This window comes from Ambystoma mexicanum, chromosome 5q (genome assembly GCF_040938575.1).
Source record: "Ambystoma mexicanum isolate Mex_15411 chromosome 5q, UKY_AmexF1_1, whole genome shotgun sequence".
Classification (NCBI taxonomy): Eukaryota; Metazoa; Chordata; class Amphibia; order Caudata; family Ambystomatidae; genus Ambystoma; species Ambystoma mexicanum.
Genome location: NC_090933.1, coordinates 388,582,733 through 388,610,014, shown reverse-complemented (window position 1 = coordinate 388,610,014; position 27,282 = coordinate 388,582,733). Strand labels below are relative to the sequence as shown.

The following is a 27,282-nucleotide window of genomic DNA, read 5'->3' as shown; positions in this document are numbered from 1 at the left end:
AATAAACATAGCCTGTCCATGGCCGGCAAAGCTCACAGGGTTGACAGGAGTATGATCCAAATCAGATGTAGCTTTTAATAATTGTGTGACCTATCAACCATTATGCCACAGCCTGGGCATGGTTTATTTGATCAGATTACCTTGCCACCACAGTGCTAGGTTATCATAATATCATGGTTTTGGAACATAGGGTGCAGCTTTAAATGCAGCCCCTGTGCTGCAGTGACCTTGCTGTCACAGCAGCTGTCAAACAGGGCACTCTGAACATGCTCTGTGCCACCGGAGGGCAGGTGCTGCTGATCAGGAGACTGAGGCAGCAGGGCACTGGTGCACACTACACTATGCCTTTGGCATGGAGTTTAATGAAATTGAGTTCTGGTTAGCAGACCAACCTTTCTGAGATGGAATTACCACATCCTTGCATTATTTAATCCAATTATCTTTTTTAAAAGGGGCGTCTATACCCCTGCCAGATGGCAATTCCTCACAAAGATAGATTGTCAACTTCCCTTTCTGAGTATCTCTTCCATGTAACCCATAGGACTGCTCATGTTTTAACCACCAGCATTTCACAAAGATTAGAACATTCCAGAGTCTTAAAAGATTCCATCACATTACCACATCTTCCCAGCCCTTTGTCACGGTCCTGACCGCAAGAGACTTAGCCAGGTCCAGGAAACAGGCAAATGTGCGAGCCCTTTATGTGTCACAAGCATGTTGGCCCCTCCTCTTGCCCTCAGCGAATAGCGCACATTACCCATGACCCTAATCCTGTTTGTTTCCTTTGAGGCAGGCATTGCGCAGAGGGGTGGATGCTGCTCCCAATCCAGCAAATGCCCCTCCCACTTTCACTTGTTGAGCCACAAAATGAGCTACATGGGTGGGATATCTCACTATGCTAGGATGTAGCTCTCCAGGCCTAGCAAACTGCTGCTTTGCTGATTATGGCTACTACTGAGCCTGACTTGCTGTTGAATAAAACTCGAAGAAAATAGTACAGTTTTATGTAAACCTGTGATGAGCATTACCGCCATGTCAGGTTTCACTGTGTGCGATTTTGTTGTGCAGGATATGACAGTGCTCATGTGAATGTCAAACTCAAATTATGACTTTTAAGCCGTCAAACAGACGTTTTTTGAGCCTTCTGCCCAGAAAGCCACATATGGCACATGCTCCATGGAAACCTGACTACCATTTCAAACATTCCGGCCCCCCCCCCGTTCTGAATATTTCCCCGATTCATTCATGCACTCTCCTCTGCATGGTCTCCAGATTTTCCTCTGTGCTCTAATGGAAAGGGTACGAATGGAAGTTCGCTCAGACCTACCTTGGCTTAGATGGGCTTGAGCTAGCGGCGTATCAAGTGATAATGCCGCTGTGAAAATGGCAGCCACATGGCGACATTTCCCTAAAAATGCACCATCCACACAATCAAAAACTTTCCCCAAACATTCTAGAATTCAAGGTAATAATATATAATTATACCCCTCCTAGAATATTTGGGAAAGGAATTTTAGGGGTCAGAAAAAAAAGTCACCTGCAATGGCGACTTTTTCACTGCAACATCATATGGAACTGCTTGCAGGTTGTGATCTGCCATGCCTGTCCCACTACAAGGACATTAACACTACATTAAAATTGTCTGTTCCACCTTGTCACCATAATCCCACGAACACGTGTTGCTCTCCTCTAGTTCTCCTGCACGTATTTTTGCAGTTACTTCTGCTTGTGTTCGTCAAGAATCCTTCCCTAAGTACTCACAGCTGCAACCACCTTGGAATAGTGAAATGAGATTTTTTTTTAAACTGACCTTCGATGCATCCATTTTTTATCAACATCAAGTAATTGACCTATTAGGTTATGCCTCCTTGTAGCTCCTCACACATAAGGAAACATAGGTGAAAAACACAGCTCACCCCCAACGAAAAACTTTGATAAAATTACACGTTAAACTCATTTTTAAGCACTAACGTGCCTTGCCTTTTTCTGCAACGATAAAAAGTCTTACTATTATTATTTAATGTACTTCTTAATTATACAGTTGAAATCCGTACACCAGCAGCGCTGTGAGGCGATACCAATAAGCGCTCTATAAAAACCTTGTGAAATAGCACAAAACAACAGGTTCTTTTAAGTGGTAGTGCTTTCTGTGATCTACCTGTTTATTTCCCTTACCTATTTTAGAATCATCCAAAATCATCAAGCTCTTATGCTCCCAATATAGGTCATTTGTTATTCCCTGATGAGAAATACTCGTTTTTCTGTCTCCTGTGTAAACAGCTTGGTTTCCTTTAATTAATTTATTTAATTTGATTTAGTCTAAGCAACTTAAACTTTAAACATATCAAACAAATATTTAAAATACAAAAGAATCAAACAATATCTGTACATATATCATATAATAAATACTAAAACAACATTAAGATAAAACTTTGTCGAACCATACTCATCATAAAGAAAATGTTTTAAACATAAAACAAAACACCTATTGCCTATCCAAGTTTACCTGATGCACTAGGGCTGAGTTTTAATATGGGAATATCCCTAGGAGCTTAAGGGAACTAGGGTGCTATGTAGCAAACCTACACACAGTTAATCGTCATACCTAATATTATGCCATGCACAATCAAACTATCAGCTGTCAACAATAGTATGGTTGCTATTTTAACATATTTTCATAGCAAAGGACCCAAGTTGGATTCTATCTTTGTCCATATATTATATATGGCCACTGAAAGACTCATATTCCCGGAGTTCATGCAATATTGCCTAAAGGACAATTCATTGATGGTTTCTAGCTTATGTACGTATTTGCGTAATAATGTCTGAATAGTACTGGCCATAAAATCACACTTGGTTAGTAAATGCCTGGCTGTCTCAAGGGTTTCTGCTTTTTTATAGAGACGGCAAATTCGGTCCTCTATCAGAATTTTTTCTCTGCACCCCAAATTCATCATAGTGGGTAGCTGTTAAGTATTTCTAAACCATGGCTTTATTTAGTTCGGATGTAATCTGCTACAGTGGGCCTGCTGTACTGGCAATAGTGTGCTTGGAGTGGATTTAAATGTTACTGTTTGGGGGTTCAGGCCTTGCGTACGAGAGGACAGGGCATGCCGCACAGGTTGATGGACCTGCTTTTGCAAGTTAAGTCATTTACTTTCATTTCCTTGCTAGATGAAAAGGAATACATTTCATAGGTCCCTTGTCTTATCATCACTTTCCTTTCAGCAACTCAAAGGGAAATGTCGCATAGTTTTGATGGACCAGAAAGCTTCACTTCATGGCTCTTCATGCAGCTAACTGGGGCGCCTCCGATGGTTCAACTTCAACTTGTTTGGCGACCAAATGCTGCTTTACTTCGTTTTTCTTCAAGTGGGTCTGTGTCTAACAGCCTGTAATTTCTATACATCATTCTTATATATTTAATTAACGAGACTCTAACCCACTCTGTTTCCATCTTGCCTGTATTGGGCCCTTTACACATTGATTTTCTTGGAAAGAATTGATTTGTTAGAATGTTTTACTGAACAGTTAGCCAAACTGTGAATAAATGTAAATAAAGTTAAAACTTGAGTACAAAAAAATAAAAAAAAAAAAGAACAGGACTTCACCGATTTAGCTGGTTCTTGCTTCAGCTCTTTTATCATAAGCCCATACTTGTGTATTTCAGTCTGCACAGTGCAATTGTGTCTGCAACACATTTGTGCCTCTATTTTTTTAAATTATTATTGCTGGAATTTATTGGAGATAAAGATGAGCGGACTGTTGATTTGGTTTGTGTTGCAGAACCTTAGGGATTGGCCGGACATGTCTATGCCTCGTGTACAACATGCAGGTTACTGTTGGTTTTGAATTGTGTTGTAGAAGCTTCGGAGTTGGTGGGACCTGCTGTCTGTCTCGTGTGCAGCTTGCAGGTTACTGTTGGTTTTGACTTGTGTTGTAGAAGCTTAGGGATGGTCAGGACCCGTCTATGCCTTGTGTACAGCATGCAGGTTACTGTTGGTTTTGAATTGTGTTGTAGAAGCTTAGGCGTGGGCGGGGCCTGCTGTCTGTCTCGTGTGCAGCATACAGGTTACTGTTGGTTTTGTTTGTGTTGTAGAAGCTTAGGGGTGGTCAGGACTTCCCTATGACTCGTGTACAGCATGCAGGTTACTGTTGGTTTTGACTTGTGTTGTGGAGGTTTAGGGATGGTCAGGCCCTGCATATGTCTCGTATACAGCATGCAGGCTACTGTTGGTTTTGACTTGTGTTGTAGAACCTTAGGGGTGGTCAGGACTTCCCTATGCCTCTTGTACAGCATGCAGGTTACTGTTGGTTTTGACTTGTGTTGTAGAAGCTTAGGGATGGGTGGAACGTGCTGTCTATTTCTCATGTGCAGTAATCAGGTTAATGTTGGTTTTGGCTTGTGTTGTAGAAGCTTAGGGATGGTTGCGACCTATTTATGTCTCGTGTACAGCATGCAGGCTATTGTTGGTTTTGACTTGTGTTGTAGAAGCTTAGGGATGGTCAGGACCTGCATATGCCTCGTGTACAGCATGCAGGTTACTGTTGGTTTTGACTTGTGTTGTAGAAGCCTAGGGATGGTCAGGACCTGGACATGTCTCATGTACGGCATGCAGGTTACTGTTGGTTTTGACTTGTGTTATGAAGCTTAGGGATGGTCAGGACCTTTTTCTGTCTCGTGTACAGCATGCGGGTTACTGTTAGTTTTGACTTGTGTTGTAGAAGCTAATGGATGGTCGGGACTTCCCTACATCTCGTGTACAACATGAAGGTTACTGTTGGTTTTGGCTTGTGTTGTAGAAGCTTAGGGATGGTCAGGACCTGCATATGTCTTGTGTACAGCATGCAGGCTACTGTTGGTTTTGACTTGTGTTGTGGAAGCTTAGGGATGGTCAGGACCTGCATATGTCTTGTGTACAGCATGCAGGCTACTGTTGGTTTTGACTTGTGTTGTGGAAGCTTAGGGATGGTCAGGACCTGTTTCTGTCTCCTGTACAGCATGCAGCTACTGTTGGTTTCGACTTGTGTTGTAGAAGCTTAGGGATGGTCAGGACTTGTCTATGTATCATGTACAGCATGCAGGTTACTGTTGGTTTTGACTTGTGTTGTGAAAGCTTAGGGATCGGCGGGACATGTCTATGCCTTGTGTACAGCATGTAGGCTACTGTTTTTGACTTGTGTTGTAGAAGCTTAGGGATGGTTGGGAGCTTTCTGTCTCGTGTACAGCATGCAAGTTACTGTTTTTGACTTGTGTTATAGATGTTTAGGGATAGTCAGGACATGTATATGTCTTGTGTACAGCATGCAGGTTACTGTTGGTTTTGACTTGTGTAGTGGAAGCTTAGGGGTGGTCAGTACCTGTTTCTGTCTTGTGTACAGCATGCAGCTTACTGTTCGTTTTGGCTCGTGTTGTAGAAGCTAATGGATGGTCTGGACTTCCCTGTGTCTCGTGTACAGCATGAAGGTTACTGTTGGTTTTGGCTTGTGTTTTAGAAGCTAATGGATGGTCGGGACTTCCCTATGTTTCGTGTACAGCATGACGGTTATTGTTGGTTTTGGCTTGTGTTTTAGAAGCTTTTGGGTGGTCTGGACTTTGATATGCCTCGTGTACAGCATGCAGGTTACTGTTGGTTTTGACTTATGTTGTAGAAGCTTTGGGATGGTGAGGACCTGTCTATGTCTCTTGTAGAGCATGCAGGCTACTGTTGGTTTTGACTTGTGCTGTAGAATCTTAGGGATGGTCAGGACCTGTCTATGCCTCGTGTGGAGCATGAAGGCTACTGTTGGTTTTGACTTGTGTTGTAGAAACCTAGGGATGGTCAGGACCTGTCTATGCCTTGTGTACAGCATGCAAGTTAGTGCTGTTTTTGACTTGTGTTGTAGAAACCTAGGGATGGGCAGGACCTGTCTATGCGTTGTGTACTGCATGCAAGTTAGTGCTGTTTTTGAATTGTGTTGAAGAAGCTTCGGAATGGTCAGAACCTGTCTATGACTCGTGTGGAGCATGCACTTAGTGCTGTTTTTGAATTGTGTTGTAGAAGCTTAGGGATGGTGAGGACTTGTCTATGTCTTGTGTACAGCATTCAGGATACTGTTGGTTTTGACTTGTGTTGTAGAAGCTTTGAGATGGTCAGGACTCGAGGCTACTTTCTTACCTATGTGTATACACAGGATTTATAAAGTGCAAACCTAGCCGGGAAGCAACAGAGGACCATACATAGGGGACGTTCCCAGAGAGTTACAATTAGGGTGCAGTTGCATCATTATTTTTTTATTATTATTATTATTAGGGTATTTATTGAGCGCAGACTAAGCTTCAGGAAGCAACGGAGGAATATACAATCCCAGGGGGGAAATATGGTGTGGGAAGCAGAGAAACAAGGGAGCCAGGAGCTAACAGGGGAGGGAGAGGGCAGGCAGCTTGGTAGCAAGGGATCTACAAGCAATCAGGGGAGGACACAGTGGGGCGCAGATCACTCAGTCTCAGGCAGGGTGGGAAGTGGGGGTGTGTGGACCTAGGTCCTAGGGTGTAGCAGAGGACCTGGAATGGAGATAGTGAAATGCAGGGGGCGGGGGACTGGTGGTAGAGAAGTTAGCTTTGGGAGTATAAGGACATTAATAATTATTTATATGGCTGAAACGATCATTTTCCAGCTAGGTCCAATGTACAGTGGGAACGTAGACCCTAAAATAGTGAGTGCCTACATTTGGTAAGATTGTAAATATACATTAATAATGAGTTATGAACTGAAATTGACAAAGTGTCCTTTCTTATGTTTCTGTCGTTTTAACCTCTTCCATGTGGAAAAAAAAGAAATTGCATGATATTGGTACAATGAGGAAATTGACCTAACAGATGTTATTGCTCCCCCTGATGAAGACTGGGTCAATAAAAGACACCCTTATTTGACCATCTGGCCAACACCGATTTGGTTTAAAACAAATGACGACATTTATAATTGTCTTTAAATAAATAGTCTAGAAGGATACCAGACAAATGATGCTAAAATGGGATAATTCCCTTTAATTGGCTGAGGGGAATATTGGGTATATCTTCAAGATTGGGTATATCTGTGAATGAAGAGCTGCTTGTGAATGTATGATGATTAAAATGCCAACATCTGGCCAACACTGATTTGGTTTAAAACAAATGACGACATTTATAATTGTCTTTAAATAAATAGTCTAGAAGGATACCAGACAAATGATGCTAAAATGGGATAATTCCCTTTAATTGGCTGAGGGGAATATTGGGTATATCTTCAAGATTGGGTATATCTGTGAATGAAGAGCTGCTTGTGAATGTATGATGATTAAAATGCCAACATCTGGCCAACACTGATTTGGTTTAAAACAAATGACGACATTTATAATTGTCTTTAAATAAATAGTCTAGAAGGATACCAGACAAATGATGCTAAAATGGGATAATTCCCTTTAATTGGCTGAGGGGAATATTGGGTATATCTTCAAGATTGGGTATATCTGTGAATGAAGAGCTGCTTGTGAATGTATGATGATTAAAATGAACGTAGTATGAATGAAAATGTCCAAATAAGATCTGATGGATTTATAAAAACTAGCCATACGCCCCGGCGTTGGCCGGATCTGTGGCTGACATGCACGTGGGGGTCTGCTATAGCCTTGCGCGTGTTATATTGTGTCCTAACTTCCTATTTTTGGTAAAAAGCAAAATCGGCAATCCCCCGGAATCGCCTACACTGATAGCACAGGGCCAGACCCCGCTAGCACAGGGCCAGACCCGCTAGCACAGGGCCAGACCCCGCTCCACCTCTTTGCAGAGCAAATGGGTGGGGTTGGTCAGATTTCAGTATCGCCAGTACACCCCAGACTGGTATGCTGATCTTGGGTCAACATTTAAACCCACCAACTGTTGTGGGGCTGGGGCCAACAATCGCAAAGTCCTAAATTCCAATTGTTGGAAATCGCAAAATTGGCAATCTCCCCAAAACGCCTATATTGATAGCACAGGCCCGGACCTTGGGCCAAATTATCAGCCACCAACTGTTCTTTTAGTAAGTAAAATGCAAAATATATGTATTTTATGTTTGGTTTCATCCCTTCTAGTTTTGTATGCGTAAATAAAAACATGAATCTGCATTTAACCGTCCATGCAATGATCGATGGCATTATTGGTGGCAATTTAAGATACCATATTTAGATAGACATACGTGGTATACCCCCAGGAAAAATGAGTGCATTTTAATTTCTCCATTAGAGTCATGAATTTGAATCCTGTGTGAAAATATGCACAACACTTAAGCTTGTCTTCTGCTCTTTAAAGTATGGGTGAGGTATGGGTGTTCACATACTGGAATGTCCACCTGGGAATGCTCTTTGTGCAGTAATGCACTGCATAGCTTGGTCAGTAAGGTATATATGACTGTGCCTATATTATGGGCTCTGCAGGTGGCCTTTCATAGTCTTGGTTTGCTCAGTCTTGTATAAGTGTGTGGTCCTCCATTGTGGAGTTCAGCATGCATAGCTACACCCTTCTGAGGTCAGGATTGTGGTAGTTGCCCGCTCTACCGCGTGTTGGGCGTGGCGTCATGTGGAATCTTGTCACAAGTAGCATAGACGTTAAAGGCCTTCCAGTGCAGATGTACACCTCCATCTTTCCTTCATGTACTTTACACATCTTGGGACTGACATGGAAAGTGTATTTAGCCATGTTCAGAATCGCTTGACTCGGTCAGTGTACTGTGGCCTTTACTGTGTTTGCTCAAGAATATTTAGATGTTTGCCTCACAGGTTTTCCTAGGATTTCTCTAGGTCTGTGGTTCATGGCCATTTGTGTATTCCACTTGTCTTTACTGCTGCTTCTGTGATTGAATATGCTCCATGGCAGTATTTGATTTGCTTTATGTTGGTATCCCAGGGCCTGTTTTCTTTCATGGCAGTGGATGATTTTCTGTCTTCTCTGACTTCTAGTCAGGTGTTTAGTGGTCAGGCAGTCTACCCTTGGATGTTATGGTTCATATTACAACCTTCCTATACTGAAAACCTTCAGTTTCTCCAGTAAATGTAGGGAAACTAGAGGTGGGCCTTTTATTGGAGGTCCCATTGTAGTGCAGTTGGTAGCATTACAGCATAACATACAGCATAATACATAATACAGCATAAGTGCTTGCGGTAGCAGTTGTTTATGTTGTGATGATTAATCGATAGTTGTTCTATTTGTCACATTCCAGTCGTTCCTAATGGGTAATGGTTGTTAACTGGCTCATTCTCAGCAAACCCAGGGGGTCCTGACAAAGATATGGCACTGTTTGGTATGTCCTTATAATGTATGGATTGTGTCAAGGAAGCAGTAATGCAGTGATTGCCTAGCACATATCTTCATGATACTGGGTGGTGTTCCTCATCGTCGCAGTCCTGGACTTCTTCCCCACTCCCTTTTGTGTGTCTTGGGCCATTGTGGACCTGTGGGTGAAACTAACAGGATTATAGGTGATTGGCCTGGAGCTTCTTACTAGAAGGCAGGTGGAGTGGCTAACATTTTTGTCCAATCTAAAGGACAAGCAGTGGCGCCTGTTCCCTAGATTTGATTCACCCTCATACTGTCAATGCCAGCAAGACTGATATCCTTCCTCTTGGGACCACTGCTCTCTCATTCGTCCCCTCACTCTGGCCATCCTCTATGGACTCTCCCCCGTCTTCTGCATCCGATGCCAGAAACCATGGAGTCATCTCTCCTTCCTCCTTCACATCCAGGACATTGGCAAGAAGTCCCACTTTCAACTCTTCCTTCTCAAATAATTCTCCCTTTTCTCACTTTCCTGCAGAAGCTCAATGCTATCAGAGCGAGCTCTGGTTCTCGCTAGGCTTGACTACTGCAACCCTACTCCTGAATCTACCCTCTTACTCACTACGACCCCTCCAGCTAATCCAGAATAGGGCAGAAAGACTTATCCTTGGCCTCAAGTCCAGGGACTGCATTTCTCCTACCGCAAAAACTCTTCACTGGCTACCGGTTGCTGCACGGATTGAATTCAAATCCCTCTGCACCGGCTGCAAGGATGTCTGGGGCCGTGGACCGCGCCATCTGCAACTTGATATCACGTAATACTCTCCCTCTAAACCTCTACGTTCCTCTGGTACCGACTCTCTGTGTGTGAAGCGTTTCGCTAAACAGAGGGCCAGAGGCCCATCTCTTGCCTCAGTTAGCTCCCTCTTGTGGAACAGCCTCCTCCTTCCTCTTTGTCTTGAGCCGGACCACCTCAAATTTAAATAGCTCCTCAAGAATTTCCTTTTCACTTCCTCCTTCCCTTCTTTCCTCCTTTGCTAATTTCACAGTTGCTGTGATTGGTGACCAGGGCCCTTATGTGTTCTCGGGGCCTTGGCCTCCAAAACCCAATCGCCTCATCTACTTTCTACACACAGCACTTGCCTAGGCACCCACTGCCCTATGCCACTGTAGGATTGCACATACCCACTTATTGCAGTTCCATGCTCCCTAGCACTTACTATACTTGGCACTTACATCTGCTGCTCACCCACGAGAACGCACACTTCAGTGCTTACCCCCCACTCTTGCACTTGCATGTTCTGAATACCCACAAGACCTAGTAGGTTTGTCTTTATCCCCCAGCGTAATATTGTTTTTAATCCCATGTTCCCTCCCTGTTACAATGTGGGTGCTTTGAAACACAATTTACTTGTTGTATAAGTGCCTAGCAAGTGCACAATAAACAAATAATAAACAAACTGATAGGAATATGACAAAGAAGAGTAGGATCCACATATAATTAAGCAGAGCATTTTACAGCCTAGTGTCCGTCTCTGTGCTAAGCAGAATTTCAAGCTTCAGACAAGAAATACAGCACATAATTTACCAGCATTACAACAACTTGCAGAGAGGGAAACACTTTACACATGTAATCATAGGTTTGTGTGGGTTATATGTGATTTTACCGATCCAAATTTCAGAGTGGTACATTTTGTTGCGGCCATAATACCATTATAATGCCACCCCAACCACATCCCGACTCATTCTAACCCCTTTCCCCAATACCCTATATATATTTAGTTTTTTTCGGTGTTATGTACTTTGGTGAAATGTACCCCTCTGTTTTGTTTTCGGTAAAATGACCGGGTACTGTTTCTGTGTGGTTTACATCCAATATGACTATTAAACTGATTACATAAACATTGGTACGTGTTAAGTGCTGATGAGTGCTGTTAAGTGTTAATGCAATTCAACAATGTCCAAACAAATTGCTGTTTATGCTGTGAATTAGCACAGACATGGATTCATTTCATATTTGGATGCAAAAAATATGTATCTGCCGTGGGATCTTCATAATTATTTCTCATTATCATGATCGTCCCTGTGGGGGCAGTGAGATCCTGGAATCAACTTCTAACATATTTTAATAATGAAAACAATTAAGAAAAAATAAAGAATAACTGTAAAAGCCTCACTTTCGCTTCCTTATTTATGGTTTTGCAAAATAAATCCAAAGAGAATGTTGTATCAAGTTCAAGCCTAATAGTTTCCGATCATGTACCGGCATCAAGGCCAGTTCAAACCCTCAGTTCTGTGTTCCACTCACGCTGAGAAGACCCAAGAAGACAGTGGGCCTCATGACCCCGGCGGTAGCCGTCCCATTAAAAATGGAACGGCTGCTGCCGGTGCCATTTTCTTTTCTGGCGCCGGGCAATGGGGACTTACCAGGGAATTACAGCCCTGGTGGTCCCAGTAATTGCCCATTGCCGGACGCCGGAAAAAATTACTACCCATTCCCATTCGAGTCCCGTTGGACTCAATGGGAATGGGGAGGACAGTAGCACCGGCACCATTCAGAATGGTGCCGGTGCTACCGTCAAGGTCTGCGAGTGGGTGCCATTCTGCCCGCCAGGTCAGACCTGGCGGGTGGAAAGGAACCCGCTTGCAGAACTCGGAGTATGCCGGTCCGGTAACAACAGTGACGGTAGCTTACGGGGCACCGTTGTTACCAGACCGGTACACTCATAATGAGGCCCAGTGTGCCGATATGAGCTCCGTTATTAGTTGTCCACTCTTTGTTCGTTCATTTGGTTTTTCTTTCCTGTGAACAATGTCACCTTTCCGGGTTTCTGAAAGCACCGCTTTAAAAACGTTGCTAAATGTGTTTGGAAGATAGGGAAGGAGGATTGGCACTTCTTGTGTCTGCTCTGCTCTCTCTGACCGCCACAGTTATGATGGGTTCAGCCACGCGTGGCAATGCCGCGCATGATCATTGGAGAGAGGCAGGCAAGGAGTCTTCAATTTAAAATGGGAAATGTGGGCACTAGATCTCGACAGGGCTCCTCCTCTGGGTGAGGCTCAACCACGGCGGGACCTGGCAAAAGGAAGGCAGGTGTAAACACAGACCCAGAACCATCTTAGGAATGGAGGGGCGCCTGATCCCGCCCCTCTATGTCTGCTGGATACCCCTGAATCATCCAGGTTAGCTCCATCTCAGGGAGCTAGGAGTACCCATTCCTGGGTGCGGTCCTGTTTGACATCGAGACATCTTTCGACAGTCAAAAATCTGAAGCTGTTAGTGCACTTAATGGCAAGTGTACTTGCCCTGTTGATGTTTGGCGCCGGCTGGGAGTGCAACTCCTTCTAAGATCCTGAGCACATCACAGAAGAATCCCAGGGGATTGTTACTATGAAACCCATCTTCAGGATATAGTCTTCACCAGCTCAGGCATATAAGGGACACAGTGAAGGCTGGGAAGTGTTCAGAAATCTGCCCGCCAGTCTGGCCTATACTATTTGCATGATGGCATACATAGCTCCTGCAATGTTTCTGGCATAGGAATCAGACGACAGTCTCTATGCTGGCTTATGAAAAACGATTAAAGAAAGTTATTGCAAGTGGGGGCTCGCACAATTCACAGTGCAAGCAGCTTGTTCAATGAACAAAAGTGTGAATCTGAATGCTCCCCTTTTTACTTGTGCTTTTGTTCAAATGTTGCAACTACTTAATTACAAGTAAAAATATAATGTACATTTTAAGCTGTTCATGAGCATACTGTACTTCACTTTTGTTCTAGATTATTCTTGATTACATTGAGTATGAATTAAACAATAAGCCCAGAACAGTGGGGGCGTTTCCACTTAAAGTAATAGCCCGGGGCCCATAGTTACAGGCCAGAGTGAAGCTTTCAGTACCCCGTAAGACTGGGGTACTGAAAGCATTTCTTTTCTGTTCCGAAAAACGCTCTGGCATTTCGGAACCGAAAGAAAATAAAATGTCAAAAAAATGGCCACCGGGGAGGGGGAAGTGGAGTTTGTTTTCCCTTTCTATGGTGGCCATTGAAAATAAGTGTAAAAAGGTAACCAAACAAAATGATCACCATGGAAAGGGAGAAGGAATTAGTTGTAGTCCCTTATCCCTTTCCATGAGAGCCTGTCGTAGATCAGGAGCAAACGCTCTGGGGACAGAAGTGTTCCCATTGCGTCCGCTCCCTAAATGGACAGGAAACAAGGTAAGTTGGGTTGGGAGGATGGGGAGGGAGTTCTGTGGATGGGGGAGGGGTGAGGGAAAGATTTACCTGATTCCACGGCGAGGGGAGACGGCAGCCGCCAGCCCTGAAGAGGCTCAGGGCGGCTGGATTACCGTCTGGTAATGCCTGCATTCTCAGCCTCCCCATTGGGTGGGAGACCGCTGCCCCCTTCCCCTTCACCCGGTACTAATATTATATCAAAGCATTCAGTATTAACATTTACTGAAGAATACAAATTTCCATCACTTTTTGGGAGGATTATGTGCCGTGAGTCACAGCAGATCAGAAATTGCACTGGCTCGTGCACTATCAGTTAGATTATGAATACAAACAAGTAAACAAATCCCTGTATTTTAGAACTACATGAAAGACATTCACAACAAATAAGGGACAACTAAAATAATTTTGTTTCCCTATATTGCAGTATTTTATATCACAAAAAAAGAAAGACGCCTTTTGATGAACATCAGTGCATAAGTCACTAACTCTTAACCTATAGAAGAACTAAGCTTGCCCTACCGAGAGGAGAAATCTCACCTTAGACCGAGATGCTGTGCTGCCTGCATCTCTAATAGGGGTACAAGAAAGTTATTTTCATACACCTTATTTATCATAACTCATTTCGAACTGTTTTTCCTAAAAAGTAATCAAGGGAAAAAGAGATCTACTTCTGTTTGACCCGCTGCTGAATTGACAAAAACCAGTCTCTTTTCCTTATTCATTAAAATGAGTGGTACATTCAGATGGGGATTTTACCTAATATTCGTATTCCACCCTCAACTGAATATATACATATAACACTTCAACGATTAAAAATGTAACTTTCATTTTCCTGGCTAAGGTATCTCAACCACATAAAGGATATCCCACACAAATGTCGACTGGTTTCGGCATCCCTAAAAACTTTGTTGTATTCTTCAGTACCTTCAATGTGAAATTATGAGTCTTTTATTAGGGTAACACTGCAGGTTCTCATATGGTGCATCTTTCTTTGTATCTTGGCTATCTGACCTTATCTAGGAGGGAACTGAACAAAATCACTGGTCAGGCCCTGGCCTGGTTGACCTCCTTTCTCACTGACCGACATTCCAAGGTCCAACTAGGTCTTTCCTCTCTTCTATCTCTGTCTCTATTTGTGGTGTTCTCTAGGGGTCTAGCCTTTCTCCCTGGCTTTTCAACCACTACCTGGCACCTCTTGCCCATTGCATCACTACATTCTGCTGTGACTTTCAGTGTTATGTGGATGATACCTAGCTCTTCTTCAGGCTCCCCTCAGCCACCTCTGCTCCTTCTCTCATACCAAACTGTCTGGCCGCAATTCAGGAATGGTGTGCCGCCAACAATCTCTGCCTTAATGCCAGTAAGACTGAGATCCTTCTCATCTGGACACCTGCTCCCTCCCTTCCTTTCTCTCTGGCTGCATACCCTGGGCCCTCTTCCTACACCTTCCTGTGAAGCTAAAAACCTTGGTGTCATTTTCGACTCCTCCCTATCCTTCTCTCCTCACATCCCCAAAATCTCAAAGAAGTCACACTATCCGCTGCACCGCCTCAGAGGTATTCTGCCTTTCCTCACCTTCCCCAGAATCTCACTTTCTCTAGAGCTCTGGTCCTCTCTAGGCTGAACTACTGCAACAGCCTGTTTCTAAATCTGCCTGTCTCCACCCTTCGACCTTTACAACTTATCCAGAACAGGACTGCGAGACTTCTCCTTGGCCTCAAGCCCAGGGATTGTATCTCTCCAGCTCTGAAATCTCTTCACTGGCTCCCTGTGGCTGCAAGGATGAAGTTCAAGACCCTTTGCATTGTCCACAAGGCTGTCTGGGGCCTGGGACCGCAATACCCCAAATGTTCTCTTCCTAAAAATCTTCCTTCTCGAGCTCTCCTCTCATCCAACCTCCAACTCTCTAAGGGTCAGTCGCTTCTCCAATCAGAGAGTTGGGGGAAGATCTCTTTCCTTGGCTGGGGCCTCCCTCTGGGACAGCCTCCCTGCCCCTCATAAACAGTAACATGCCCTAAAGTTGTTTTCTTTTGCGATTTTGCAATAATCAAGTGCTAAAAATAGAATATCAAACTTTTTCAGTTTTAGCAATACAACCATCTAATACCACTAAGGCCAAGTTTCAGAAGAAAAACTTTACAAAATGTACAAGAATACAACTTCGTTATTAAACAAAAAACTGGCATTGTGTAGGTAAAAAATATAAAAACACTAATTGCTATATTTTTGGCTGAATTTCCAGGCCTTCAAGAGATAACCTGAGACAGCAAATACCCTAGTGATACTTTTGGAATTTTTGCAAAAATCAAGTGTGGCAAGTACGGTATAAATATTGTTAGATTTAAGTAGTAGAAGAAGCCATCTTTGTCTGAGGTTCCTCAAAACCACGCAGAGGTACAAAAAATGAATGTCATCCTCTTTTTCATTTCTGCACATGGGACAGCTATCAGTGTCCTCAGCCGACCAATTCTTGGTAAAATAATGTCATTGAAGTATTCCCAACTGCAGTTTTATGTACAGCCATCCCTCCATTGGTATACTAATCCAAGAAAGAAACCGTTCTAAGCCTAAAGCAGGTTTATTACGCCAATATTTGTGAAAAAAGGCTCTTTGGTTCATTACTACGTAACGAGTCTGACACTGCCCAGTCCCAATAAAAGGTCTTTCGTGTCCAAGAATCAGCCATGGCCAACGTTTGCAAAGTGAACCAAAAATAATTTAGGCCAATTTTTAATAATGCGACTGCAGGTGATTAAACCAAGCCCACGGTTTGGTAGGATTGTCAGGTGGAGCACCCTTCATTGCCCGTTTACAAACCTCCAGTTCCTGCCCTGTCCGTAGCTTAATCCAGAGTAAAACTGGTTTTATTTGGGCATGATAGTCAATACACGCCTGTCCCAGCTCCGGGTTTACCGCTAAACTCAAAGGGTAAACCTAACCATTTTTAAAATAATGTATTTTCACTAGCTTTGAGTTTAGCGGTTCCATAGAAGCCCCAGAGTTCAGCAGCATACAAGGTTGCTGAGAGGGCTTGAACCCTGTAAACCTCCAATGTTGCTTCAATAGCTCTATTGACCATTTTTTTTAGAGAAGCCTAAAAGACCACCACCTCATCTGTTTAAAATCAGGTTGCTTTTTTGAAGCTGCAAATTCCAAGTTCGAGCATTATTGAATCGAACCCCGACGTAATGATACATTTTGACATTTTCGATTCTGACACCATCCATTTCAATGGGCCTCATTACAACTCAGGCGGTAAGGGGTTTACGGCGCCGTAAACAGTGCCGACCCTTACCGCCTGAGTACGAGGTCCCTTAGCGCCATGGCGGATTTAACACCTGCTTTTAGCAGGTGTTAAAATCCATGGCGCTAAGGGACCATGGAGTTAATTACGCCACCGTAATTTACGGTGGCGTAATTAACGCCTTCCCCACTCCCATTATGCCCTATGGGGCAAAAATGGGAATGGGGAAGGGTAAATGGGGATTGGGGACTTACCGCCCCGCCAAACTCGGAATGGGGCGGTAAGTCCGCCAACCACCATGGCGTAAACGTAGTTTACGCCATGGTGGTAAAGTCACGGCCCAGGCGGTAACTTACTGTCTGGGTCGTAATGAGGCCCAATGCCTAAAGGGGGGATTGAATTTTTTAAAACAAGACTTTATTTTTGTTTTTAAAGTGTTTATAAGCAACTTTTTTAATGCTGCATAGTAAAACAAATTAATCAAACGTTTTTTTTTTAGACCTTGGCGTGAAGTGGACTACAAAACAGCGTCATCCGCAAACAAGAAAATATGAACGCATTCATTTCCTATGAAAGGCGCATGCGTTTGAGTCCCCAACAGAGAAGTGCCGAAGCGTACATTTGACAAGTGCAAGTGCGAGCTTAACAACACATATGTTCACAGCAGCTAGCTTGCTATTGGCTAGATGTTAGAAAGGCCTCAATGGGGCGGGCCAGTGCTAAGCAAGGGGCAGAGACAAATATAGGAAACCATAGCCTCAGAGAAATGACCGCACTTTTAACCCCTCAAGTGCCAAGGCCGAGTGAGCTCGGCCTTTCTGCATAGACTTGCATAATAACCTGGCACTTATTAAAGGGAAATTTCTCAAAATGTGTTCATCTCTGATCCAATTTTTGGGAATATTACGAGAACAATCCACAACATGTATTTATTATATCTGCACTGCACAAATAATACTCTTGGGTGTAATGAACTCATGCCTTGCAGCAAGGTAATACTCAACAATATCCTTGACTTAATTGATGGGGAGCTATTGTGGAGAAACGTCTGGTTCAAAGCAGTAAATCTAAAATGAGGCCTGCCTTGTTTTCTGTATTCTGCTGCCATGAAATACTTCATGAACTCATATATGAATCATGGGTTTATGTGATTGTATTTACATGGTCTTGCCCTCTGGGAAAGGTTAATGCAATCAGACCATGAACTACAAAATACAAGTTTGTAAAAAGAAATGTTGTTACCTGCTCTGCCTTGCTGTTTATGATGACCAACACAGCCGCCTCCTCCGCGCAGGAATGTCTTGCATCTTCAAATACTTCATTTACACTTGAAAAATAGTAGCAGCTGTTGTCAAAGTTCTTCCACTCGACAGGACATCCTAAAAGGTAGGACTTTGTATATTAATAGTGAAGTGGACCACAAGAAATTAGTGAATAACATGAGCTGAACCAATCACTAAAGCGAGTAACATCTTGCCCCTGGCTTCTTTGCTCGTGGAAGTAAGGGCATGTTACCCCCCCCATTTCCTTCCCCTTCTAACCAGTCTCAGCAAACATACAGCCTCTCTTTCTGTCACCTCAACAAATCTACAACCCTGCCGCCATCTGACACACTCCACCATCTAACTAAAGAGACCCGCACTCTCTCACTCACACCCGGTCACCTCAATAAGAGTGCAAGCTTTACCTCTGCTATCGCCTCATATATGTTGTGTACTCTCCGCCACATCCCCAAAAGTATGACCTGCCCCCCGACCCTCGCAGTGAAGGAACTCTGCTGCCTGTCACACAGCTAAAGACTAGTCCACCTGCCACCTCCATCTAGGACACAATAGCAAATATTCAACAACAAAAACCAATGGCCCTCCGTGATTCCACCTCCCTTCCTGTCACAGCGTCCAATGAGCTTGCTCCCTTGCCCCCACCACCTTCCTGCCTAATGCAGCCTTTCCATTTAGTTGGACTGTAAAGAGCAGGCGGTGTTAAAGGCACCCACTGAGTCACCTGATCTACAGAGACGAATCCCTACACAGGTTATTGAGAAATTGCGAATGCAACCAAAGAGCATCAATTGCCTGTTTTGTTACAATGTCGGTTGAAAAGAGAGCACTTTTGGAAGCAAAAGGTCTAGAGCAGAGTGGGGCCTTCACCCCAGCAGTTATTCGTTCAGCAGTTGATAAATGGAATACCATTACATTGGGCGATAGCACCCATTCCAGTGCTTAGAAACGGGAGAACTCTGCCATGAAGCACTGCATGAAACGTGATGCTACTATTGCATTAACAGTTGCAGGGGCTGCTTGTGGTGTCATGTTTGTAAAGCGCTTAGGACATGCATGTACGTGTTTTCCTCACCAGGCCAATAGCAACATATGGTCATGAAGCATCCATGCATGCAATGCTGCTTTTGCCATCAATGTAAACACCCTATGTTTCTAGCCACCATGCCAGCATGCCAGCATGCATTCTTTCCATTCCTTCCGAACAAACATTTTAAATTTCAGAAAATCCCTGAAGCTCCCGGTGAACACAACATACGCAGAAAACCCCTACTGGGAACTTTTTTTTTATCTTTGAAAAAAGTCTTTTAAAAGCAAGATAAAAAAAAGCCCTACTAGGCCAATGCCACTATCGACGCTGAACGCAAAGAACAATGTCACTGAGTCAGAGGCATAGAACGGGGCGCCCACTCCCATCCACACAACAGCGCGCGCTCATTCATCTAGAACAATCCCTGGCTGAATGGGGTCCACCGTGCAGCGCTTCTCCTGGAGAGGAGCTGATCTCACACCTTTCCTTCGGCAGAGTCGCTGGCGCTCATTGTGACAGCTCCAGGAAGCTCGAGTGAATGGGCCTTGCCGTTCCACTGAGTCACATGTAGCGGACAATGCCGTGGTTATGAGTCAGTGACGCACCGCTCCCCTGTGCTCTTTAGCCTCTGAATGACCCTTCCAGCTCCACTTCACCCATGGGCCTGTCTGTCAACGCACTACTGTGGGCTTTTCTACTGCAGCAATGTTCTGATCTTGATGTTTGAGTAGATCCAGTGATGGGCTACTAGGGCGGGCTTAGCGCTGTCAATCAAAACACAGGCCGGGCTATCCAATTATAGGCTGATTTGGGACTTCCCACTTTTTTCCAACTCAACAGTCACCTTTTAAAACCACAGGAACTTCCTTGGAAAGTTCCCCACAAACTAGTATCCAGGCTCAGTATTTTTTCATTCATTCATTCATTTTGCCTTTGCAAACCCTCCAAGTACCAATTTTGGAGAGCAGTGCGACACTAAAAAACAAAAAGGAATCCTTCATATTGATGTGATGATGAGGGAGATGATCTTCAGCCCAACAATTCGAAACATTACATCAGCAGTCCCACAATAGAACTGCCCCCAATATATATATATATATCTACATTCAATGAAAAAACTTTGTTAAAGGGACGTCATGGTTAAGTTGCACTAATAAAAACCTACGAAATTCAATGAAAAAACTTTGTTAAAGGGACGTTATGTTTACAAGTAAAACCGAAAAACCTCAGAAATGTGCGTGTTATGGTAAACTAAGCAACCATAACTCGCGCCACCACCGTGCACTGCTAAGACTAACACCCAGGACATCAAAGATGACACCACATCACAAATATATCATACATATTCTCGTCAAAAGTAGAAGAAAGATTAACTTGGGCCAGGGTTTGCTATTAGCTGTGGAGTGTTCTGTTGCACCTATTCCTGGGGGCTGTTTATGAGCGAAGATTAGTGTTGGTCCTAATATGGCATTAGTCTTGTGCGATAACTTCGGCAAGATGATACACTCGGAAACATATCACTTCACAGCCTCAGAAGTAACATTGCACATGCAATTCCAGACCAACAACCGTTAATAGGAAACAAGGATCACCCATATGCAAAGCTATCATAGCATTTTTATATGAGGATAACCAACAGGGCAGCCCGGGCGCAGTCTTCAAGGCAGTGCCTGCTCCAAAAAGCGAATTTTTAATCACTTCTTCAAGCATTTACCACAAGACTCTGACAATCCAGGAGAACATTCCAGAAATTTGCTTTCTAATAGTTTGATACTTCTAGTTTAGGATCAACATTGGAACATAGGGCCCGGCCGAAGACCCAACTCTCCGAGATAGTCCAGGGCTCGACAGTCACTGCTTTTAACATCATGATGATCACACAGGCAGACATCTTCTTGTCGCTAGCGTCTCTGATGTCATCTCTTCTGTTTAGGCCACATATAATCAGATTACCCGGCAAAATAGCTCAGTGGACTGATGCATCCATCAAAGAGATCTGACTGCAAGCGGAAAATAACAAGTTTGCAGAACGCGCCTCCTCAGCCTCTCATTCCTCCATGTATTGTTCGTACCATTGATTTGAGTTTTAATTACACCAGATAACTGTGCTCAAGACAACAATATGTATTTAGTTGTATTTATTATGAATGAATTAGTAGTCCCCGGCACACATATAGACAACATTGCACTCTTGATAAGATCGCTCCCAGAATTAAAGTAAGACTGGGATTTTTCGATCGGTGTGCGGTTTTTGAATTTATAGTGACCAGGGAATCTTAATGAATGAATGAATGAATGCACTGCTATTGTGCCCTTTTAAGAGATCAGGATTCCGACTTTGTTGTGAATACATATAGGGAACATGTTCCATAATGAAGGTCCCTGGACTTTCAAGCTGCAGCGAGGAAACAGAGTCTGGAATGGAATTTGTTGCGTGAAAATAGAGCGCTCCCAAGTAACGTTGGACTATGTTGGTGGACCTGGGATTTGAAGAAGAGAGGACAAACCTAAATTTACTCACTGAACAAGGGTGCACCAATTTGGACATTTGAAATGATGTTACGTGAGTGAGGTCGAGACCCCTACATCCAGCGCTGCAGCCTCCCTGGAAACTCCATCCTTTATGGAGGCCAAGCTGGATGGGTGTGTCAGCTCAATACAATCCACAAAGAAGTTCAATGTTCCCCGCCACGTGGACAGGGGGAACGATATAGATGCTGACCAGCAATGTAGATGGGGCCGTCCCTTGAAGAACACCCCAGAAGATCAGTAAAAAGTCACAGGTCTAACAGGCTGTCCAGGCTCACAAGAAAGGCTGCAGCCCGTGAAGGTGTGGATCCCTACATTCACAATTACTGATCCAGGCAATCGAATATTACTGAAAGACGATCCGCCGCCACAGCAGTCGACGCATCTGTCAGAAACAAGATTCACAATATCCCATCGTTTCCTGGGGGTCAGTGATCATTCTCTTATATGGATATTGTTTCCCATGTTCCCTTGTGGCCGAATGCCCTCGTGTGCTCCCCAGATTCCTCTTAGTTTGCCAACCTGTATGCTGCTTTGCCTTCTAATGCTATGCTCACAGGAGGAGGGATCTATGATAACTGCGCCGCCCATAATGTCGAATTTCAAAAAGCCGACTGCCATTACGGTGCGGCGCAGTGATCACATAGATAACTTTGGACCGCAGCTGCAACCCGCCTCCCTCTCCCCTCCCTCCTTACCATTTCAGCGGCAGTGTGTGCCGTCGATTCATCTCTGTACCTACTGCGTCAGTTCCACCCACTTACGTGGGCTGAAGCTGGTGCCGCAGGATCCTTTTTTTAAAACTTTTTTAAAATAAACTTTCTTTTCCTCTGATCTCCATCTAATGGAAGCGGGGGACACCCCTGCAACTCCTAACTCCTATTACAGCGACCAAGGGGAGCAGGGGACAACCCCGTACTCCCGCTGCGCATTCAGCATTTTCTAGTCAGTAATTTGGGCTGATAGCCAGGATGAGAGGAGCAAATGGGCGGAGTGAGTCACTCATTCTTGTTTGAGCTCTAATGGCACGTCACTGATTGTGGAGAGCCTGTAGTTTTTCCATCAAGCCTTAAGAATGATTGGAATAGATCTCCTGCCAAAGGTGATGCATACCATTGGGAAACTCCCTGTAAAGTCAACGTCAGTCAGTACCATAACGCTGTTATCACGCCTTACATTGCTTCTGGAGGGGAACATGGCCCAGCAAGTGGACTGGATTCTCCCATTCTCTGCAATATGTGGAGGAGAATAATAAAAGGATGGGACTGCGCACGTGAACCAGAAGGTTGGATCCGTGTTCTTAATTCTGAACTATATGTTCTTAGAGAGATGGGACGAGATGAACAGCCTGGGCCTGCTTCACAACGATTAATCAGGTCTAAATCACATTTATTAAACCAGTACAGTCCCATAGTGTCCATGAGGAAAAGCTATTTCCCGTTCCCAAAGTAAAAACCCATGAAATAACAATGTTCGGAATATCATCTGGGCACATTGCGCGCATGCAAACAGATACAGACGCATAAGCGGCCATTGAAGGGGTGGTTACCAGGGACAGGCTACCCTATTGAAGGAATATAAATATTTCAGGAAAAATGTCAACATTTGAGAAGCTTACATGTACGCTTGGGGTTAAGATGCACAAGCAGGGTGACAGGCATACATGCTTTAAACAGATTCCTAGACTATAAAATCCTCTTCAGACGTAATCCGGTCCCGACATTTTTTCAGCTCGCCACTAGGTGGCACCATGCAGCTTTGCCGATAGCTCCATCATGGCTCTTATTCGCCCTTTATTTGCCGGAGATGATTTCATCTGTATATATATCTGGAGACGCAAGCACCATTTTCTTCTAGTTCCTTCTTTCCTATGGTCAGGAACGTTTCTTCAATTGCCACTAGATCAACATTGTTGTCATCTATATGTCAGCGAATTCGGGTGTCAAACCCTGTGGGGACTGGGCCCGCATGATGTCTCTATCAGACCCACACTCAAAGTGTGTGTTGTGACGCAGTGAGACGACGATATGGAGGAATGCTGCGCCTGCCCCTTGCTGATGCATGAGCCACCCTCAAGGACTGAGGACAAAGAAAAAGAAAAACAGAAAAAGGAGAGGCAGAGGCACCACCAATCATGAAGTGATTCCTGCCCAAAAACACTCCCGTCTTCTCGAAAGCATCACCGCAGGTCTAGGTGCCGTTCGGAGGTGGAGGACTCTGCTCCAAGATCTTAAGGTGAGCCAAGACCTTCCTTCTCCATTCCTCGCTCCACGCCGCCGCCGGATGAGGGCAAACTATGTAGACTCGTCATGATGAAAGTGTTCAACCAAGATCCACCATTTGTTAGACATTAGGAAGACTCGCGCACAAGAAAAGACTGCATCCGCAAGCCCAATGGCACAGATCTTTGTCCCACACAGAAGGAACTGGTGCTAGTAGCGCCTTTGACTCCGGCTGTGAAGGATGCTACCTGTCATCCTCGACGCTGGCGTCTTCGGCACCGCATCTGTGATGCCACGGGTGCTGGCAAGCACAGTTTCATCACAGCTTGAGTCTGACAAGGAGTCCTGGTACAAAAGCCTTGACAGGCCAGAAGTATTCAAGAAACTTCTTTGGCAGCTTTGATGAGGATATTCAGGTGGCGGATAAGAGGCAGAAGGACTTTAAAACCATTCTATACAGTTTCCAACCAGCACCTGCCTACAGGGAATCTGCACTCCTCGAGGAATGTGAGGCAGAGGACAGATCAGGGAAATCTTAGTCACAGCTAGCTCATGGCCTCGGGGTAGCTCGCAGTCTCAGCACCTTTCCAGATTCAGAGATTGGGACCTCAGCTGGCACGTCAATGGTACCTAACTTAGGCTCCATAAGAGCCGTGGATTCTACAGCAATGGGCACTCTAGGCTTAGGGGTTTGGTAGGAAGAGGTGAAAACAAACCATGATCGACATCATGAAGGCAAAGGTTAGCAGGGTTCCTGTGCTCCCTTCAATGGTTCTCTTAGTGAGAAATTGCTAGGAACGTTGGGAGGATTTGCCTCAGTCCTATGACGAATAAGGACTTGGCCCAGAAGCAAAGAGGCCCAGTTGGAGCTTCAATCCCTCATCTCCGACCCAACACAGGGGAGTCTAGCTGTACAGACGGCCATGGCGGGTTCAAAGCTCACTGCATGCCCTACAACTCCATATGACTGGCAATCCAGGAGGCTGGGCTGGGAAGATGTTGTCACTAAGAACATGTCCTTAAGAATACTGAATGCTGACTGCACATAAGCGAGATAGACACCTGAATGGTGGCAGGCTGGAGAGGTGGATGGACAACATGTGCCCCCTGACCTTCAGGGCTCATTTCAGCAAATGTTCCAAGGTGCAAATGACCAAGAACATCTCCCAGACAGGGTTGGATTTCACTGAATGCATCAGCCGTTCAATAAGCACAATGCCATAATCAGAGGACATACATGGATCCGTACTGTACATTTTGCACAGGATATCCAAGCAAAACTGTTGGGCATACCATTTAAAAGCTTTGATTTGTTAGGGATGAAAGTGGACAACCTCTTAACGGATTGCAGACTACAAAAACATTGGGGCTTTCTGTTTGGTCTGCTTCATTTTCAGCCAAAAGATACAAACCACACTTGGTCCCATCAAGGGCCAGGGGCCCAGGACATCCGCAGCATTGGTTGACGCTTCTGCAGAGGAAGTCCTACCATTCCTAAAGGTGTATGGGGTCCAGTCAAACCCAATATATTAACTACAGCCCCTTTTCCTTTACTGCATCATCAATATCACTTCAATTTTCCCCTCTCTTTAGCAACACAAGTACCATGTGGGAGGAAGGGTCTGACGGCCCTGGGGTTTGGAAGCAGTTAATGGGTGGGTGCAAGGCTCTCCTCGAAAGGCCTCTCGTCATCCTCCCGTGTGTCCCTGAGAAGTATCCTACACACAGCTGCACGCCTCATCTAGGGTCTACGTAGATACGACCGCATCAACCGACCTTCATCGGCCTTCACTGGCTCCCACCGCACGCGAATCACCTTCAAGTTTTGCCGCATCATCTATAAGGCAGTCGCCCTTAAGTCACCCAGCTACCTCGCGGAGTAACTCAGCATCTCTGGCGGATAGAGCACCACCAGAAGCCAGGACACGTGCAGACTTGAAATCTGCCACTGCAGAAAGAAAATGACCGGAAAACAAGCCTTCTCTGCCCACGTGCCAAGACCATGGAAACTACTCTGCATCAGCATCAGACTTGCCCCCACACTCCTGCAATTCAGAAAAGAACTGAAGACGCACTTCTTCAAGGAGTCGCTCCTCCTCAACACCTAGGCCATCACATTGCCCCCCGCGCCACCTGACTTGCTAGATACCGTCCAGCTCTCTTATCCCTGCCACCTTTACAGCTGCACCCCTCCTCTGTGCCCCTCTGTATCCTACCCTCACTGTATATCTGTTCTGCTGTTGCCTCTGAAAAGCACACTGTTATGCATCTCTACTGCTGTATACCTCTGTAAAGCACTCAGGTGTGTATCTGTACTGTTGTATACCTCTTTAAAGCACTCTGTTGCTTCTCTAAGCTAGGGCCACACTCATTAAATACCATAATAATGGGTTCCATGTCATTAAAACGCTCTACAAGACATTGTCCTGGTGAACAATGCAGTTTTTCTCTCACCAATCAGCCCTCCAAACATACTCTAGGACTGGTGTAAGTATATAAACAAACCCCAATCTTAAGATATTTACGGAAAGTGCTAGATAGTCGAAGAAAAAAACATTGTTTTCCTATGCAATGTTTTGTAAATGCTGTGAAATCGCATGTTATCAGAACAGCATACCATTGGGATCTTCAAATCATCGACAACAGTGCTGCTTTCCCTTTATTTCCAAGCCAGTCTGAAACAGAATTCCCCGACCTTGCCTTTGCCTCCTCGGGGGTTCGCTCGAACTTCAGGAAATCGCTCAGCTTCTGCTGAATGAAGTGGTGGATTTGTCCCATCACAGAAGACAGTAAAGGCTGGCATTCCCCCATTCCCAATTCTTGTTACCCAAAACAAAGTGGTTGCACAGACCCATGATAGCTCTGAGACTCCATCATAAACTTTTCATCAGCATCTCAAGATGGAGATTCTAGCACACATCCTCCAGCTTATCTGCAGGAAACAAACGTGCACATTCACATCCGCCCCAAATGTTGGAAATAGCTCTCTTTTGTTGTGGAAATCCTTCACTGCTAATACTCCCATTAGACCTCACCTTGTCCCACAGTATTTCCAAAGATCATGGTGGTGGTCATCACCCACCTTTATAGGGGGAAGGTGTTTGTCTTTCCTGACCTCAACAACTAGCTCATGGGGACAGGGGTGGAAGAGCCAGCACTGGATGACCTTGGGAAGATGTGCACCCTGCTCCCCAAGTCAGGTGTCTTCATCAACCTCAAGAAGTCCTTTATGACGCCATCCAAAGGCTTCCAGTGGATATGGGCGGTCTTGGCTATGGACCCAGACATAGCTTTTCCTTCCCCACAGAGTGTGGCAAGTATTCTGCCTACAGGAGCTCTTGTCCATCCAAGAAGGAGACTCCTTGCTGGGGTTTTCTTGAGGATGAAAAAGGGCTTATGGCGTTCTGCATTTTCATAATCCCAGCAGCAAGAGCACAGATGTGGTCGCTACAGGGGTCCCTGAGGAGTCCGTAG

General features: G+C 44.7%; 1 protein-coding gene across 1 annotated transcript in view; it reads right to left on the bottom strand.

Annotated features, from left to right (window-relative positions):
- The window catches only part of COLEC12 (collectin subfamily member 12), a 418,681-nt gene that overhangs the window by 24,477 nt on the left and 366,922 nt on the right, over window positions 1–27,282 (bottom strand). Inside the window, exon 7 of the mRNA XM_069620876.1 lies at window positions 17,990–18,126. Coding sequence (XP_069476977.1) covers window positions 17,990–18,126 — 137 coding nt within the window. The remainder of the gene's footprint in view (window positions 1–17,989; window positions 18,127–27,282) is intronic.